The 19,255-nt window shown below is 40.9% G+C and overlaps 1 protein-coding gene across 2 annotated transcripts in view; it reads right to left on the bottom strand.

Moving 5' to 3' along the window:
• Nucleotides 1–1,803: 1,803 nt before the first annotated feature.
• Nucleotides 1,804–19,255, bottom strand: part of adcy9a (adenylate cyclase 9a) — a 41,611-nt gene continuing 24,159 nt past the window's right edge. The window contains exons 3-11 of one of the 2 annotated variants that reach the window (XM_026170301.2): nt 17,267–17,374; nt 16,825–17,063; nt 16,297–16,399; nt 15,009–15,217; nt 13,925–14,084; nt 8,839–8,990; nt 5,684–5,713; nt 3,296–3,563; nt 1,804–2,989 (exon numbers count right to left, since the gene is read on the bottom strand). In XM_026170301.2, the coding sequence (XP_026026086.2) occupies nt 1,952–2,989; nt 3,296–3,563; nt 5,684–5,713; nt 8,839–8,990; nt 13,925–14,084; nt 15,009–15,217; nt 16,297–16,399; nt 16,825–17,063; nt 17,267–17,374 (2,307 nt within the window). In that variant the 3' untranslated portion in view covers nt 1,804–1,951. The remainder of the gene's footprint in view (nt 2,990–3,295; nt 3,564–5,683; nt 5,714–8,838; nt 8,991–13,924; nt 14,085–15,008; nt 15,218–16,296; nt 16,400–16,824; nt 17,064–17,266; nt 17,375–19,255) is intronic. The other variant, XM_026170302.2, reaches the window with a different exon arrangement.

Below are 19,255 nucleotides of genomic sequence, written 5' to 3'. Positions count from 1 at the left end.
AAAAACTTTCTGGAAACCAAAAACTAAAAAAAAAAGAAAAAAATACAGTCATACTTTCAGGCACCACAAACAATCAGCTAGATTAGGCTGCACTGCACCTATAATCACTCAATTAAAGTGGCACAATTTTATTGATTCAGTAGAGGCCCTGATTGGTGAAAAGACTGACAGGATCAAGGTAATACGTCCCAATCTTTCAACAGCAAATCACAAAGATAAAGGCAGACGACAATGATCTGTTGGGTAATTTGCACGGATGGGCTGACCATTGTTTATATATATTTTTTCTTTTAGCAATGAAGGCAACGGAAATTCAAGAAAAGTCACAAGATTTGAGTCTGAGGTTTTACACACAGTACTGTGGAAACTGTCACTCATCTCTAAATTTAAACCCACGCCAACAGCCTGTGGACCACCCCATCACTGACCAAGAACTACGCAGTGACTGTCCCTCACAGTCGCATTTAAAGTTATACTTCACCTGAAATCCTTCGAGTATCAAGCGCTCACCTCATCAGAAGACAGGAATGGTGATATTCTGCATTTGACTTATTGACTCCAATGAAAACAACATTAAAGCTGCCAATACTGCCAATACTTGCAAGTATCATACTACCTCCCAGCAATATTAGGACTCTCTTATAATTAATAATGAGTGAAATCTGTGTTGTTGGTGTGGATGTTAGTACGGTAAATGGGAGTACTCAATTTATGGTAGTTTGAATGAGTGATTCTTGTATTTTGGCTATTTATCAGGATTCCAGTAGGAGCAAATGGGAGAGTGGCTGTATTCGGAGACAGGCCAACACGCTGCTGACTTCCTCTTCACTCTTTTCATTTGGTCAAAACAAAAATACAAAATATCACCAGACAGATATTTGGTCTTCCAAGCAGGAGTGGTTCTGATCAAAGAAAAAGCTGAAATATCAGCTAGCTCGCATCAAGACAATTTTACACTACCTGTAAAATTGGACATGTGTGCGAGAGGTGAGCGTTTAATACCTGAAAGACAGATCCCACTATATTTAAAGTGCCTTCCTGCATTTGTGATGGTCTCACTTTTTCAAACCACCTTTCTTCCAGATCTATAGTCCCTTATCTGATTATTGTCCTTTTGATTCTCTCAGCTCTGTTTAAAGTTTCTTAAAAGCTATTTATTGGTAATAACTACTGAATACAAGTGGTCGAAAAAAAGAAAAACACTGTGCAAGACCTGTGCTTAAAATGTGCATTGAGCTGCTACACAAACTAAAATCTCTGCAGCCTGCATGTCCCTTGAAAGTGAGACTCTGGCACAAATGAATACTGTATTAAGCCCTGATGTCAAAGCACAATACATAAATTAACACTGCTTCATGTGATTCCCTCATTCTTCCCAAAGTTTCCTGCTCCGCCTGTCATTCTGCATTGGCACTTATATAAAATCTAAAATAATTTTCCCTTAAGTAAGGTCGGGACTTTGATCAAGTTAAAACAGTTGATATGGCACGACAACAATGATTTCTGTAAGAAATACTTGCATTCAAAATAAAAGCATGAAAAAAGAAACCACAGCATATTCTGTAGTCTAACATTGTTAAAACTTGTTCAGTATTCATATTTTTGTTCACTGTTCTAATCCTGAAGGCACTTAATGACAAAAGCATCAACAACAACAACATCAACAGATCCCTCTTTCCCTTTTCAGCTTGTTCGCCATCATAAACTGCTGTGCTCAACACAGGTAAAACCCGCCCCAGGACTCAGGCAACACTCCCATGAAAGACATCAAGTACAATCTTATAGCCACTGCATCTACTGGTTTTGTTTTTGACGTGACCAGTCTGTCTTCCATGCCAAAGACACTTGCTTAAAGGAAAAGACATCCCGCCAACATCGGTAATCAGTCCTGGGGAGGCAGCAGCTGGGGGCAGTAAGAGGAATAGAAGACAGCGGGAGGAGACAGAAGGGATCAGAGGCGAGCATAAAACTCCTCATTGAGTTTAGTTAGCTCATTCGCTTCCTCATCTTCATCCTCCTCTTCTTGAAGCGCGAGAGGAGCTGGCTGCACCTGGGAGGGGCCTTGTGTACAACTGGGCTCTGGGCCTAGTTCAGAATGAGGAGGGGTGTGAACGTCTGTGGCAGGGGGCTGTCCAGCGTCCCTATATCCTTCCTCCCTCACTTCTGTGGGCTTAACTGAGACAGGCTCAGGGCCTACTTCTGGAGGCCTTACAGCATATTGGGGTTGAGTAGAGAGTGTGGAAAGAGAGGAGGAGGGAGGAGTGGAAGAGGTGGAAGGGGCAGCCACAGGCTGGGCAACTGAAGTCTCACTGGCAGGTAATACCACGGACGAGGGTCCAATTCTGACAGCCTGCTCCGCTTGATCCTGGTATATACTTTCCCCACTTTTTGGGTAAAGGAAAGTCCTCATTTGACCTTTGCCCTTAACATTCACAGTACCTCTATAGTCAAACTCTAAACCCATGGCACTGAGCACAGCATGGCTTTCCTCGCTCACTTGCACCCGACACTCCACGCCGGTGGAGTCCATGCGACTGGCAATGTTTACTGTGTCTCCCCAGATGTCATAGAGCAGCTTTGTGGTGCCGATGACCCCTGCCGTCAGGGGACCATGGTTAAATCCAATGCGGAGCTTGAACCCGAAGCCTAGCATGTTCTTGTTGAAATCATCCAGGACTCCCATCATCTCAAGGGCAAAGTTGAAAAGGGCCATGAGGTGAGCATGCGGAGAATCCGATTCATTCTCAGCCATCTGCTCGACGTTCAGTCCCGACGCAGCCATGTAGGTGGCCCCGATTGTCTTGATTTTTTCCACGCTTGAGAATTCAGGTTTGCGAAGGAGTTCGTCAAAGTCTCCAATCAGCTCATTCAGGACACGGTAGCACTCTTTTCCACCTTCGTAGCTCTCTTCATAAAACTCACTGAAGTTCACAATACTGGCAAAGATCACACCCACACTGTCGTGGTTCTTGGAGTAGCTCTGGGTCACCTGAAATATATGGAGAGAAGAGGCTCACGTTATAATGAACTCACAAGAGAGAACTATCTTCAACTGTAGTCAATAGTTTGAACGTGTGTATACATGAGATTCAGGGTGAATTTAGATTTCATTGTAAATGAACACAACTGCCATTTTTTGCTCATTAACTGATAAAACTACTACTGCTGTATTTAGCCAGAATTTGCTTAATAATGGTTGATTACAAAGAATAAAAAACAAGAAAATGTTTATTTATTGATCAGTATTTAGAGGATTAAGTTCAAGTTTAATAGTTCATTTAAATGGCAACAAAACCTTGAGCTGGTCAGCGACATGGATGGGGATGATGTTGCCGAGTAACCACTCAGCCTGATCTCGCATCATCTGGATCTTGGTGCGGTGCTTGTCAGCCTCGACGTTGCCATGGTAATGGAGACGGTAGCTGATCTCAAACTCGCGGTTGAGGAACCACACCAGGAGAAGAAGCAAGAAGAAGGCCAGGATGGCCTCTGAGATCAAAAGGTCAGAAAACATCTTAGGACCATTTTCTGAACTGCCGTCAATCAATGTTGAGGTGTTTGGTCTGTGGAAGAAAATGATGGGAGAATCAGAAAAGAATGAGGGACATATGGGAGAAATGATCAGATGAGAATTGAAAGACAAAAGATGGTAAGGCGATTTCTGCAGCCATTTCTTGGAGAATCTACGACATAGCATCTTAATAAAGTTTTAACATATATTTTGCAGTTCTTAGCCCAGTTTTTAAGTTACATGTGCTTAATCCAGATAATGTGCAGTAATGCTGGGAAATTTTGGTTTAGCCTTAATCAAATTTGATTTAAGAATCTAAGAGTCCAAACGTTGCCAAAGAGCAAGAGTATAATTTTGGACTTGCACTAAAATTCTGATTTATTGCAGAGCAGCCAGTTATAACTTCCCAACCACTGTTTATCTGCAGTTTAATTAATTCTGGAAGATTTAGAAACTAGACTTGAGTTAAAGAAGATGAAGGCTGATTGAAAGTGATTTTCATCCAATCACTTTATGGATTTATGTGACAGATAAGAAAATTCAAGGAGTTATGCCTGGTAAATTTTATCTGATAATGCACTTTAGCTAAAAACTGTAATTAGCACTAGAATAAGAAAAGTTATCCTCAATGTAATATTATTTGAGGGGTTATTTATCATCATCACCTCAATGCAGAACATGTGAACTGATGATGTCGAGATGTTCTGATGTACAATTGAAATTCAGTTATTTTATCAAGACGAAAGAATGAGGGAAAAAATTTCTTGTGTGTGATCTGTGTCATATCTTACACAAACTCTGTGAATACATTGAATGTATAACGCATGGGAACAGTTTGTAGAGCAGGTGTGCAGCACAGTATTTGTTTTAAGTAACCACACCTGCAGAGATTGTTTTGCATAGGGCTATGTGAGTAACAGGCAAAACAAGAGGTGCTTTGTTTTCAGCTTTGCCTTCCTATGAGTCTCAATTTCTGCTGCAACATTCAGATTGTTGGTGTAATGGTGTGGGGAGCTCTTCTTCACACGGTACAAGTTTAGCACTGTTTAAATGCCACAGCCTACCTATTATTTTTGCTGACTGTGCCCATCCCTTTATCCAAGCTAGTACTATCAAAGTATACCCAATAAAGTGGCCAGTAAGTGCATAACTATTAACTATAATATCCTGGGGAAAATGCTTTTTAAAACCTTATTTTTGGGCAAAGTCATATACGTTTTTTAACATTTTTTTCATCTTTTTAACTCAGATTTGACTGGTGATTCTATACATGCAGTTTTATGTCCTGATGAAAATGTAAATTAAAGTGAATTTGCATAAAACTTCAAAATAGCTGACCTAACAACGGTCTAGAGGTGTTTCTATCCCCACATCCCCAGACTTTTTTAATGTTAAGTTGCTAAGTAACAACCAGCTGCTGGGCTACTGGCAAAGGTGGATGCTGAAGTTTTTCTTGCATAAAACATACCAACGCTTTATGACCCATGTCTGTATACAATAACTGCATGCATCTCACACAAAGATTAAAAAAAAAAAGAAGAAGATGATCTCCGTGCCACATACTCTCATGTCTGGTGTAGCCACTTCCATTGATTATAATAGAAGTAAAATGCATACTTTAGGCATTCAGTGTAACCACAGTAAAAGGCTGTGGCCCACACTTATCCATCACTGAAGGAGAGAGAAAAAATTACGGAGAATTTCTCTGTTTCAGTTTGTTTTTGTAATTCCCCTGATAAAACTAAAATAAAAAATGCAATGTTGAAGTTTACATATCCAACTGTAATATAAACAGGTGTATCGTGAATGCCCAGAAAAGGAGCCAACAAAGACCAAAGAATACAAAGAAACAGTTCTCTACTTTCATTTTTTTCTACTGCGGCCTTGATTAAGGCTTAGTTGTAGCCCTCATACAAGATTTAAGCCAGCATGAGCTGCATGAGTCATTTCCACCACTATTGGCATTTGCAGGCATTATTACTGCAGCACACAAAGAGGAAAACAGAGGAAGAGAGAGAGATGGATAGGAGAATAAAAAGCATGACCGTGTGAGCATAGGTTAAAGCTAGAGAGAGCTGTAGTTATGAGTAGAGAAAAAAAAGCAGTCACTCCTGTTAACCCTTCAAATGTCAGTCATCAATCAAACCCCTCTGTTTCCACGGAGACACTCACCCTTGAACTGGTAAGCTGTTATTACTCGAGCTGAAAGACACAAGAGTGGTGTCAGTCAGAAGACCAGTCAGGAGCAGTCACACACATGCACACAAACACAAACAATACGCATGCATGACAGCATATAATCAGGGGTTAAAGTGGGCAGAACAAGCCAAAATGGTGTTTCGATATCTTCAATTACAGAGTAATTAAATACGATAGGTGGCTTAATGCACCACAATATCAAGCAGGATCATGTTTCATTTGCTATAGTATGGGGTTCCTTCTAGCTGATGCCAGGAAGATACTCAAGAAATCAAAAAGTAACATCACCCCATCATTATTTGGCGAACTAGCGATATGCTAACTTATTTTCAAAATAGTAGATGGGTGGTTAAAAATCCCAAACTCTATAGCATCATCACAGGCCAGCTGATCACAGCCTTTCCAGAAAGAAAGCAAATGTACTTGAGCTCACAAAACAAATGAATTATAAATTATTCTGAGGAAAGACATTTTTCCTGATGAACTGCTTCACTGGATCTTGAGTGATATTTGAATTCCTGCATATGATGTAGATATTCTTATTTCTGTTGCAGAATCTGCTACAGGTAGCGTGCTTAAAAACTACCAATTGAAATCTGAGCCACAAACAAACCGGGCAGACTCTAGTGCACCAATGCAAACCTCTTTCTTTAGCATTAAAAAAAGGAATTATTATTATGTACTAAAGAAGTTCAGTGTTAATTTTGAGACTAAAAAGCAATAATTGCAATAATTTTTGTAGTTCTATTGGTTACATGATGGTTTGTTTGTTTTTAGAAATGTATTTTTTCCCAAAGTGCAAATTTTGCAGGTGAGTGCATTTAAAATTAACAATACAAATGCTATTTAAAAAGGTCAGCAGGAGGCAATTAACTGCAATAAAGTGCTAAAAAAAAAACAAAGAAAGGAAAAAGCCTGCCTTCTTTTGTGCCTGGTGTGGAGGTGATAGTTGCAGCTCAAAGTGTTAATTTGGAATGCCAGGGGGAGATATTATCGGAGTGATAATTGGCACGAGAGAATGGTTGGCATGGAAGCGCCATGTAAAACTTTGGCTCGCTCCTGTAGCTCTTTACTGAGCGTTTGTCCTGAATGTTTAGATCTGAGTCCCACATCTTTCTGGTCCTCTGTAATAGTGGCATTTTATTGAAACTGAGAAGAAGTCATCTCACTGCAAATACAAAATGCATGCATGCTATGGATGTTTTAAAGGCAGCAAAGTTACGTTTTTACAGCGAGCAGAGCAGTTTGCGCCGTAGATTTTTAATCCTGTACACTGAGATCAGTTCATAATGGAGCACAAAAGCCTCTGCGGTGTCTCTCTGCATACACAGATGCCCACAATGTCACAAACTCCCTCATGTATTTTGCTTTTTTCCCTCCTCTCCATCAGATCAATCACATAATATAATGAAATGTGCAGCTATTAATGCGACTCGGATTGGAAGCATGCAGAAAAAAGCAAGAGCAATGTGTGCATTTACAGATGAGGCACAGCTGCAGTAGCTTCATTAAGGGTGGATTGCAAATAACCTTTTATGCTCTTCTCTACATCCTGCAGGTCAGCTGTTATTAGTGCTGGGCGATATGACAATATATATCGTGTCGATGATAGAAAAGTGTCTATTGTGCCATTTGTCTTCTATCATTTCTAACCTAATTTTATAAATTATTACATGAAATATACCATTAAAAAGCCTGTGGCAAATATATTAGTGTTGTCTTCTCACTATACATACTCTTAACTTTATGCAAGAGAAAATAAAGTATGAAAAAATGATATTTTTCGCAAAGAAACTCCGTCTTGTGGTTTTGCGACATGGTGCTGCTTTACGTGCACCCGGATTTGCGACATGCTTTACGGTAACTCAAAACGATGGATGTGCGACAGGTTGCAGTTTCATGCCCGGACATGCAACAGGCAGAGACAGCTACACAGGCAGCCCAAGAGGAAGCACTTTTACCGAAAAGAGGGGGTACATCTGTGATTTGGTTACATTTTGGGTTCAACAGCACCAACACGGAGCAGAAGACGCCCATTTGCAAGCTATACTATAAAACTATTCCTGCACCCGATGGCAACACAACAAATCTCTCCTATCACCTACAGAAGGTCCACGAAAAAGAATGCTCAAGAATCCAGAAAATCCGAGCTAAACCAAGTTGTGGAACGACAGGAGCAAGTTGGGAAAAGAAAAACTATAGCTAGCCAAAGATACAGCAGTCTTTCACACAAGGCCCTTATAAGAAAACGTCCCAGCGCCATAAACAAATCACAGGAGCCGTCTCGTGTTACATTTGTAAAGGCATGGCCCCTGTTTATGTAGTTGAGAAGGACAGCTTTCGTGACCTCATAAAAGTCCTTATAAGTCGAGTTGCCTCGCTTATATGACGCATGCCGGGCCAAAGTAGAGACGGATGTTTGCAGTGTCGTGCATTATGCCTTGACGACTGACCTATGGACGAGCAGAGATACGCAGCCCTACATGAGCGTAACCATCCATGTCATTAACAAAGACTGCACCCTCTGCGCTCGCTGTTTACAGACTGCGTACTTTCCAGATGACCACGGGTCAGGTGGTATATCGTGATATATATCGTCATCGTGATATAAAATAATTCATATCGTGATAAATATTTTTTCCATATCGCCCAGCACTAGCTGTTATACACAGGTGCCGTGTTTGAAATAAAGCTGAATAATGCTTGAATAATCTCTGGATGACTCCTACACTTCACCCGAGCTCTCCGCTCTCCCCTCCGCAAAAGTCTCCATCGGTTTCTAACAGAAGACTTCTCCCTTTTCTATCAAAACACATTGATTATTCTCCCGCTGACTCTCACCGATCTGAACTGCTGTTTCTGGAGAGAAAATGTGGAATACCTCCACTTACACTGTGCCATTTCAGTCAGTACATTGTACATTGAGGATTATATGTAGTGAATATATGCAGAGATCTACAGACTAAACACAAAAGGTGCAAATTTGTTTTACAATAAGGGCTGGCTAGAAATCACTGCTCTACCCTACTCTAACCTTGACTACTTAAGTCTTTTATAGGGATTCATGATAGCATCCCACAGAGTACCCTGCACTTAGTGTTTGTGTGTATGTGCAGTTAGCGTCTCACCTTTCCCCAGCCAGAGGACTGCACAACAGCAGCAGCAGCAAAGCAACCCCTGTAGCAGTGGCTAGGATTGAGCGCATCCAGAAACTCAGCTGACAGAAGTTACAAAACTGGATGATGGCCAGGATGGTGGCACAGCACAGGAACGCGGTCACCTGAGGAAAAACAAAAGCTAGTTATTCGAATGTCTTAGCAAATACAACAGCAACAAAGAATTCTTGCACATTCAACTGAAGCGTGTGCTATAAAAACACCTACTAAGCACGTAGTGATGTAATGATGTAATACTGGCTACTCCTCAGCTGTAAAATCCAGGTTTTCTGTTTAAGCACTTAGTGGTTATGTTGTGTAACACAAGTGCATCATACTACATCTTTCACCACCAGAGCCAAAGCCAGCATGTTGTAGCCCAAAGACAATCCATAGGCTTATTGAATAAAATATGATAAAAGCTTGAAGGTTTTTGGATCAAAGTACTACAGTTCAGTTCAGATAACTGCAACCAGAAAGTGCCTTAAGATGATTACCCTTGTGAATTATTGCTACATAAATAAAATTGAATTAATTAGCTTCCCATTTCCCCCACGGCAAACGTTTTTCTCTACAGTTCTTGTTGCCATTTCCTTGGTATTTCCCTGGATTGTGTCAGCAAAACTGCAATATTATATCCTAAAATGTCAAGAGCAATTCAGGGAATAAGTGCACACACACTTTCAGTTTTCAGGACTAGCTCTATAATTTCATGGAACATTTTTTTTAAATTAATGAATCATTTTATTTGTTTATTGTCACAAATAGACCTTTACGACAATCAAAGGGATTCTATTTTGCTCATTTCCAATTTTCTCCGTACTTTGTTCTTGGACCTTACTATAGTATCTTTGCATGATTCTGATTTCAAAATGATCCTTATTCATCTTAACCTGGGCTGTGGTGCGACACCTCACTTCATGCACATTGTGAAGCAAGGTTTTTTTAGCACCTCTTCCTTTAAACTAGCTTTGTTCTCATTGGCTGGTCCTTGCAAACGATTAGAACAGCAGGCGGGTGGAGCTGTGGTGCTGCTGCATTCCCAGCCTAAGGTGGCATTATTAGGAATATCCTCTGTCACTGACTTCTTATAGAGCCAAGAGCAGGAAAAATTTTAAAATAAAATTTAAAAAAGCTTCCTGGTAGATGCACCTTAATTTGAAAATCCCAGGCGATTTTGAGAAAAGTTGACTCTGGTCTTGAACTCTAGGTCAGGGTCCTTGAGATTCAAACTTGTTTGAGATTTTTAGTAGGTCCACCCAAGGGATGAATTTAAAAATCCTACATCACCTCAACCTTGAGTTGTCATATTCACAAACTTGGGTATCAACAGTAACAATACCCCATGAACCTTTTAAGATTGAGGGGTAAAAACTGTCTACAACAGTGTTTAGTGCAGTCTGAAACCTGCACTTTGGCTTGAAGGGATTACTTCTATATATAGCATGAAAATAACTGGATGGATTTCAAAACAATGCTGTCAAAATGAGTTTTTCACCAATGTTGAAGATTTAGCACTGAACAAACTGTAGTGTATTCAATCTCAAATTGAAATCCACCACGTGAGCAAGTGTTGGGCCATCTACACTAAAGCAGAGTCATGCTGGAAGAGAAAACCTAAGCACAGTCCAAAATGTGTTGGTAAGCTGAGGCATTAAGAGTCCCCTTCGCTGGAACGTTCCAGACTCACTCGTCAGACAGAGTGCCAGATAGAGAAGCATGATTTGTCACCCTACAGAACATGTTTCCACTGCTCAGGAGTCCAGTGGTGGCTTTCTTTATGCCACTTGGTGCTGTAAAGCCTGCATGTAGCTGAACAGCCATGGAAACGCATGCAGTGAAACTCCCGGCACACAGTTTTTGTGCTGATGTTGATAAGTCTGCAGCACTCAGCAACCCTGCTCTTCAACTTTACATGGTCTGCCACTTCATGGCTGAGTTGCTGTGGTTCCTAAACACTTCCACTTCACAATAATAATACCACTTAAAGTTCATAATATAATATCTAAGAGGACATAAATTTCACAAACTGACTTGTTGCAACAGCAGCATGCTATTACAGTGCCACGCTTGAATTCAGGGAGCTTTTCACAGCAGCACAGTCTTTCACAAATGTTTGCCAAAGCAGGTTACATGGCCAGGGGGCTTGATTTTCTACACCTGTGGTAATGGGCCTGAAATAGCTGAAGCCAGTGATTAGGAGGTGTGGCCCAGTACTTTTGTCCATAAGGTTTAGCTTTGTAAAGGGATCCTTGACCCAATAAAGTGAGCTTTTTTGTCATAGTTTTGCGGAAATGTCTTAATGGTCTAAGCCTGAATTTCAAAAGCAACATAAATGAAATATAATGTGATTTGTAAAAGTCTAAAACATAGTGATTTAGGCTCTTAGAAACACGCAGAGCTCTTTTCATGCAAAAACATGCAGACAGCAAAATGAATTTGGGGACATTTTCACGCTGTTAACCAGAGGTGGGACCAAGTCATTGTTTTGCAAGTCTCAAGTAAGTCTCAAGTCTTTATCCTCAAGTCTCAAGTCAAGTCTCAAGTAATGTCAGGCAAGTCAGAGTCGAGTCTCAAGTCACTGGTGTAAAAGTCCGAGTCAAGTCACAAGTCTGAAACTTTGAATTTCAAGTCCTTTCGAGTCTTTAAAAAAAAAAAACGAAAAAATAATGTTGCAGTTTTATGCTAAATGTAAATATTAGACCATGTAATTTTAAAATCTGTGTTTTTCTCAACACATGACAAAATAGTGAACTTAGAAAATATACACAAATTGTGAAATTGCACCTCTTTAAAATGCAGCTCAATTAAACCTAGCTCCAAGAATAATTTTCACCGACAGTTCTGAGATAAGCTGCATGTTATTCTTGGATGCGGTTGTAGGACCAGCTTTAAAATCGCATGACAAAAATATCATACACATTAAAAAAAACTGTATCACCAACGTAGCCTGTACAACATTTGCTAGTTAGATGAAGTCAGCTATCTCATTGTAGCATATTTATATGCATATTTATAATCATACGGTTCTTGGAGTGAGTGCATACACTCATGAAGTTTAGTAACTTCAGGTCACTGCAACAAGCCCAGGTACAGTTTACCGACGGATGGGTGCAGGACCTTGAAATGCACCGTGTAGAACGAAAGACCATCGTACGTATCATAAGTTTACCAGTCTCACAAATTGTCGTCATAAATACACATTCATTAACCGTTTATTAATAGGACCTTTGAGCTCAACGGTAATTAATTAGCAGTGGAAATAATTTCTGGTACCCATCACAGAAATGTAGCAGTGACAATAATATTGTATGCTGTAATCGTACTGGGCAATTAGTGATACAAAAAAACCTGTTTTATCCTGTGAATAAAAGTATATGTTTTTGTCAATGTACCATAATAACAGAAGCGAAACGCAATATTGTGGCAGGACAATTCACTATTTATGCACAATAAATAAAGGAGCATAGCGCGACCATTTCTGTTCAGCGCCAGACTTGCTTGTAACCTATATCACTAATTATGTTATGAAAATGACGTATTAACTACTAAAAAACACTGACCTTCGTGTAAATGCTTGGAGCAGACTAACCTGTGAGCTGGAGTGTTCTGGGACGTTATATTTGATCTTTGAATGGCTGCAATCCAGGCCATCCGTCACCTCTTTGTTACTTCGGAAACATGGCTGAACAATTTCTCTTCAACGACGTAATCCGATAACAACCGATCTCTTTACCCGTCGGCTTCCCGTGGCTGTCATGTGACCGGCTATTGCAGTTAATAATACAACAGCTTCTTGACATTTTTGTGTTTCTTTTTATCGCTGTATAACTGATTTTAATTGAAAGCCTGCGTGAGCTAGTACCGCTTGCCACGAGTTCCCAGAATCCTTTGCGGTTCTACCCGTGAATGACGTCACATTTTCAATCTCTATATAATATGCATGTTAAATTTTGTATTTGGGGTAAAATATCAAGTCTTTTCAAGTAAACCGGTTCAAGTCCAATTCAAGTCCCAGGTCATTGGTGTAAAAGTCCAAGTCAAGCCACAAGTCTTAGAACATTTTTTCAAGTCAAGTCTAAAGTCATAAAATTAATGACTCGAGTCTGACTCGAGTCCAAGTCATGTGACTCGAGTCCACACCTCTGCTGTTAACGATTACATTGACAAGATAAGATCTTTTCCCAGCTCATCACTACACATGTCCTCCCCTCTCCCTGTCATGCCCTTCCACCCCACCCTAACACCCCACAACCCTCACTCAGCACTGTTATTGGGCCTTAACATCTTCAAAGGCATTAAAGTCCAGAAAACTGCATGTCTAATTAGCAACTCTCCCTGAGACTGTCGCTTTGATCTGCGAGCCCTGAAGCGATGGCGAGAGCTGAGGCGAGAGAGTGAGCAGGGTGGGAGAGAAATGGATAAAGACATCAGGTGTTGGAAAAACAAGATATGAAACCAATGCACATCTTGCAAGCAGCCGTTGGCTCCAACATGAAATACGAGACTCGTACGTATACAGAGCTGGAAATGCACTTGACTTAAAACACCGCAAAACAAGCGCAACTCAATCTTCACACATGCAGGACTCAAAGAAGAAAAGTCGACATTTCTGGTGCCAAAATCCATGCGTGTTCATTCTAGTGGTCCTATAACGGGTTAACACCAGCTAATGAGCTGTTTTAGACCATGATGAGTTTCAAATCAGCTTAGAGATAACAGTCAGAGTAAACCATTACAGCTACAAAGGATACTTCCAAAAGCAGGGACAACAGAGGCACAGTAGTTGCAGTTAAATCAGCAGCAATACAAGTACTATTAGTCCCAGCATGGCATCTTTAGTAGTAGTCCTGGCAGCAGCGTCAACTGCAATCTCTCTGAATGATACCAAGAAGCAGCAACTATGACGGTGCAAGTTTAGTAGGGTTACATTTTTACTTTAAACTTCTCCTTGAGATACTTTCAGATGAGAAATGTGTGAAATATTTTGAGGCTGTGAACCAAAAGATATTTGGGATGTTTAAGAAGTTTTGTTCAAGAGTTTAATTTTAGTGTTTACCTGAGGTTCCGGCTGGACGCCTGAAGTGAGGTGGGACAAGACAGAGATGGCAGGGAGAGAGACCAACACGGCGCCGATCACGTGACGAGAGACCCAGCCAGAAACTACCAGGAGGAGGGAGTGAGTACAGCTCATCACCTCCTCCAAGTAGAAGGCCATGCTGCACGAGAGGAGTGGAGAAGAGAAGGGGGAATCATTTATTGTCTTAATGAAAATCAGAATGAACAAAAACTTTAACCCATAACTGAAAAATATCAAAGTTAGACAGAAAATAAAGTAGAGAAAAACACGCCGCCTCTTCTCCTCTAACTTCCTCAATCCTTGCTCAGTCTGGGAAAAAACTGCAGCAGATTCTCATTACCCTTAATTATGATACATTATTAAAACAATAACACTGTCCAAGTCACAGCAAGAAGATGAAGATTTATTGCCCATTTAGGCAAGACAATAAGTGAAAATTAATTAATCTTTAAATACTCTCCATGCACAGTCATTAAAGTAAGTACCACAAGAAAACACATCCCGAGCACTACTCAGAGTATTGGAAAATCCAAGGATAAGTTGTTGTTTTTTTCTCTTTTAGCCTGGTATGAGTTTGTCATTGTGCCGGTTTCTAAGCCAGTAATTGACTGGGGAAATTTATCCGTGGTGTGGAAGCCAAATAAAACATAAAACAGTGTAAAACAATTCATGCTATTCTCAGTGGAAAGCCACAGTCCTGCATGTTGGTCTATCAGTAGTTTCAGTTCTGTGGCACTGAAGCCCAAGAGATACAGATTTTTATTCGACTGTGACAGCACTCGACTTGAAAACAAACAATTGCGTATTCTTACGCCCAGCTGGAACCGCACCGAGAGCAACGGTATAAATAACACTTGAGCGATTTCGCTATCCCGCCAGGCCTTGTCATTGTTTTGTAAAAAGGTCAAATGTTGAGACAATGAATGTGTTACGTTATAAAATATGTTATACAAATGTTTTTATTGTCATATCGGTCAAAACATTTTTGATATACAACATGTGTGCACACTCACTAACACCCACAAACACTCTCCATCTGCATCAGCTGCCTAAACATCCTCACCGTATGGAGAGCACCAAGGAGGCCAGCTCAAACAGACCAGCCAGGGGAGCCAAGGCCAGGGCAGCGGTAGCCAGAGTGGATGAGCTCATGAGAGGTGGAAGAAAGCAGGCCAGGGTGAGGGCCAGGAAGACAAAACAGCTGAGGAGGACATCCAATAAGGAGCTGAAGGTAGTGCTTGCAAACGTCTGCACCGGAACCATGTTTCTGACCTAAATGGGAAGAGTAATTGCAATTGCTCATTTTTACAGAAACTACACCCACACCTTGCAATGCACACATAAATGTATGGATGTTTTACAATCAGGTCTAAAATGTGTAAATCTAAATGCAAAACAAAGTACAGACACAATGAAACCTCCAAAATATTTATTTTACCTTTTTTTAGCAGTCGTATCCAGATCTGCGTTGTTTTTACGTGGTTTCCTTATCTGATTTAACTTAAAAAAATGTTACTGCCTTCTGTAAACTGCCAGATTATTTTTAAATTAATCACACTTCTTCAGTGGGTGTTAAAACCCCCCAACTAAATCCTATTTTCATCCTTAAAGGGGGGGTGCAAAACGACAGTAAAAGCGACAAATAGAAGCTTTTTTACAAATGCAAAAATCCCCTGAATTCTTCCAATCGTTTAACAATTCTTTCTAGACACGAATGCACAAACTAAAACTTGTGCTGCTTTAGCAAATAATAAATATTATATAAATGTTTACATACTGAATATATTTTCACAGCTAAACCCAAAAGTCATAGTCATATGCAAACTCTTATGATCACATACTGTAGACATTTTGCGTGAAGTGATCCTAGTGTTGTGGGGTTTTTGTTTTTTTGTAGTAACACTGGTTTAACACCAGGTGGCTACAAGACTTTGAGGTCAATGCAGGCCAACTGGAACTGGTCCTGTGTGTGTGTGCCTGTGTGAGAGAGCATGTGGTATAAAATTTCGGAAACAAGAGGGGTACAAGGAAAAACTTACAACAACTCCACCCCATCGGTCAAAGAGACAAGCACGCAGTGACACAGAGAGAATCAAACGCTCTGCCTCAGATTCAAAAGATGCATTAGGACACTACTGTTTGTCATTCGTCTCCTTATTGCCTTCTGCTTTTTAACAGTTCAGGTTTTTGGGTGGTTCTTTTTTTCTTATCCACGTAGGAAGCCCTCTCTTCTGCTGAGTGCTATTTTTAGTTAAGCCTCAAGTTAATCAGCGAAGAGTGTTAAAATCACAATCGCTGGTAGGATCATCAAACAGTTGAGTAGAAAAATGTGTTTGTGTACTTGTGTGTACCTCTTCCTTGTAGCTGCTCCGATAGGCTTTTTCCAGAGGGCTCTTTAGAAAGTTAAGACTGATCTTATTGATGGGTGGTTTGAAAAAGTAATCCTTCATTAGACTGGAGATCAGAGTAAGGAAAAAAAATACGACAAAAGGTCAGAAAAAGTCAAATGGTTCACTTATTATTTTATTGTGCGAAAAAAATGCAACAACTGTAACAACTCATCTGGTGATTCAGGACAAAACAAACAAACTGTAAGTCTGAAACAACTGCTACGACATTAGCATTAAACCCTTGAGTCCTCAAGTAATCATACGATGTTTGCATTTCATCTTTAAGAGCATCCTGAGAACTCTGTGTGTGGAGTTTATGCGTTTATCTCTGTGATCTGGCGAGGCGAGCCCTCAGTACAAAGGTTTATTTTTAATAAACCTTTAGAAAATTATGAAAACATGGCATCATATTCAATGCCAAAGTGATAAGGGTGCATAATTAGTCACCCTTATCAGATCATAAATTCCACCTTTAACCACTTTGCTCACCTGTCCTCCCCTATAACATCCACGAAATGGGCGTCGCTCTTCTGTCTGTAGTTCTTGGCACGCAACTGTATCAAGGCAGAGTGATCCATGCCTGTACCTGCTGCCCCCGTGCCCCCAGCCATGCCGAGACTGGTGCCAGTTCCCGTGTCACATAGAGAACTCTGACTGGCCCGCACTGGTTCCTCCAGCGGTGGACTCAGCAGGCCGTTGACTGCCCTGGGGCTGTGACCTGGGATAAACTGTGATGAGTAGATGAGATAAAGGCGATGACAAAGACAGAGGGACCAGAGTCAGAGGAGAGACGACGGAGGTGAAAAAGAAGAAAGGACACAAAAAGCGATAAGCACGGGGCATGACTGTCAAGTAGCTTTAGAGACAAATGCTTAATCGAGTGCTTGACAAGTGCACCGATGCTGTCGTTGCTCGTGTGTGCGTGTTGTACCTTGGCACTGCTAGTCTTGTGCTCTTCCTGGCAGCCATTCAGCACAGCCACATCATCACCCTGCTCTGCCACTGAAGACAGGACCGTGTTATGAAACACACAGGGAGGCTGGAGAGAGAAAAAGACAGCAGGGGGAGATTTTGACAAATTAAACATATCATACAGAAGCGGCTTGTGCAATAACAGCATCAGATTATATATGATGGAGCTGTGCGCACTGGTATGTTTTAAGTTTAAGTAAAAGTGAAATGATGAGCTGGAGTGTTTCAGTTTTATAATAAATCCCCCTAATAATTAAGACTTAGCAATGAATACGAGACAAAATAACTCTGTGTGAGTCACACAATGGTAAATGGCCTGTATTTATATAGCGCTTTACTAGTCCCTAAGGACCCCAAAGCGCTTTACACATCCAGTCATCCACCCATTCACACACTGGTGATGGCAAGCTACATTGTAGCCACAGCCACCCTGGGGCGCACTGACAGAGGCGAGGCTGCTGGACGCTGGCACCACCGGGCCCTCTGACCACCACCAGTAGGCAACGGGTGAAGTGTCTTGCCCAAGGACACAACGACCGAGACTGTCCAAGCCGGGGCTCGAACCAGCAACCTTCCGATTACAAGGCAAACTCCCAACTCTTGAGCCACGATCGCCCCTGTTCAAAATGAGCTTCCCTTCATCACTGACTGGTTCAATAATGCACCAAAAGTACAGGGTCGGCCATTTATATGGATACATCGTAATAACATGGGAATGGTTGGTGATATTAAAGTCCTGTTTGTGGCACATTAGTATATGTGAGGGGGAAACTCCTCGAGATGGGTGGTGACCATGGTGGCCATTTAGAAGTCGGCCATCTTAGATACAACTTTTATTTTTTCAATAGGAAGAGGTCATGTGACACATCACACTTACTGGTAATGTCACAAGAAAAACAATGGTGTGCTTGGTTTCAACGTAACTTTATTCTTTCCTGAGTTATTTACAAGTTTCTCTTTGTTCACAGCCATTGACATGTCGAAGAGGTTAACACGTGAGGAGCGGACCGAAATTGTGTTGATATCTGGTGAACGCAGTAACCAGGTCATTGCAGCAGATTTCAATGCAAGACACCCTACGAGACCATCCATCTCCCATGCTACAGTTAGCAAACTGCTTGCTAAGTTTCGTGAAACTGGTTCAGTGTTGGATTTGCCAAAATGTGGATGCAAGAAAACTGTCACTAATGAAGAAACATCAGTGGCTGTCCTAGCTTCATTCAACAAGAGCCCACAGCATAGCACTCGCCGCATCCCATATGGAAAAGAAATAGTAAAAACTTACATGATTTACTCATGAAAGTGGCCACTTTCTCATTACTTTCATATATTGTTTTAGTAAGTATCCAAACCATACAAGTTTCATTTATATAATTTTTCAAGGGATCTTATATCTGTTTTCACTCTTGTATGCTTTCCATACAAGTTTCACACAAGACAGATGCAAACTTTATAAGATTTATATATATCTTTTCCATATGGGATGTCACTGGAGAGTGGCATTAGTCGAACATCCCTTCTGCCAATATTAGCTACTCACAAATGGCACCCTTACAAACTCCAGCTACTGCAGCATCTCAACGAGGATGACCCAGATCGGCGCACAGAATTTGCAGAATGGGCAAAACAAAAATTGGAGCAGGACCCTCAGTTCATGCAGAAGATTTTGTTCAGTGATGAGGCAAACTTTTATGTGAATGGTGAAGTTAACAAACAAAACCACCGCTATTGGTCTGACACTAACCCACATTGGATGGATCCCTCCAAGACTGTTGGAGCAACAAAAGTGATGGTTTGGTGTGGTATATGGGGTACAACGATAGTGGGTCCATTCTTCATCAATGGAAACCTCAAGGCCACTGGATATTTGAAATTGCTACATGATGATGTGTTTCCCTCTTTATGTACTGAAGCTGGCACGTTCCCTGAGCTTTTCCAGCAAGATGGT

This window comes from Astatotilapia calliptera, chromosome 6, assembly GCF_964374335.1.
Source record: "Astatotilapia calliptera chromosome 6, fAstCal68.1, whole genome shotgun sequence".
In the NCBI taxonomy this organism is placed as follows: domain Eukaryota; kingdom Metazoa; phylum Chordata; class Actinopteri; order Cichliformes; family Cichlidae; genus Astatotilapia; species Astatotilapia calliptera.
This window is presented reverse-complemented; position numbering and strand designations above follow the sequence as displayed.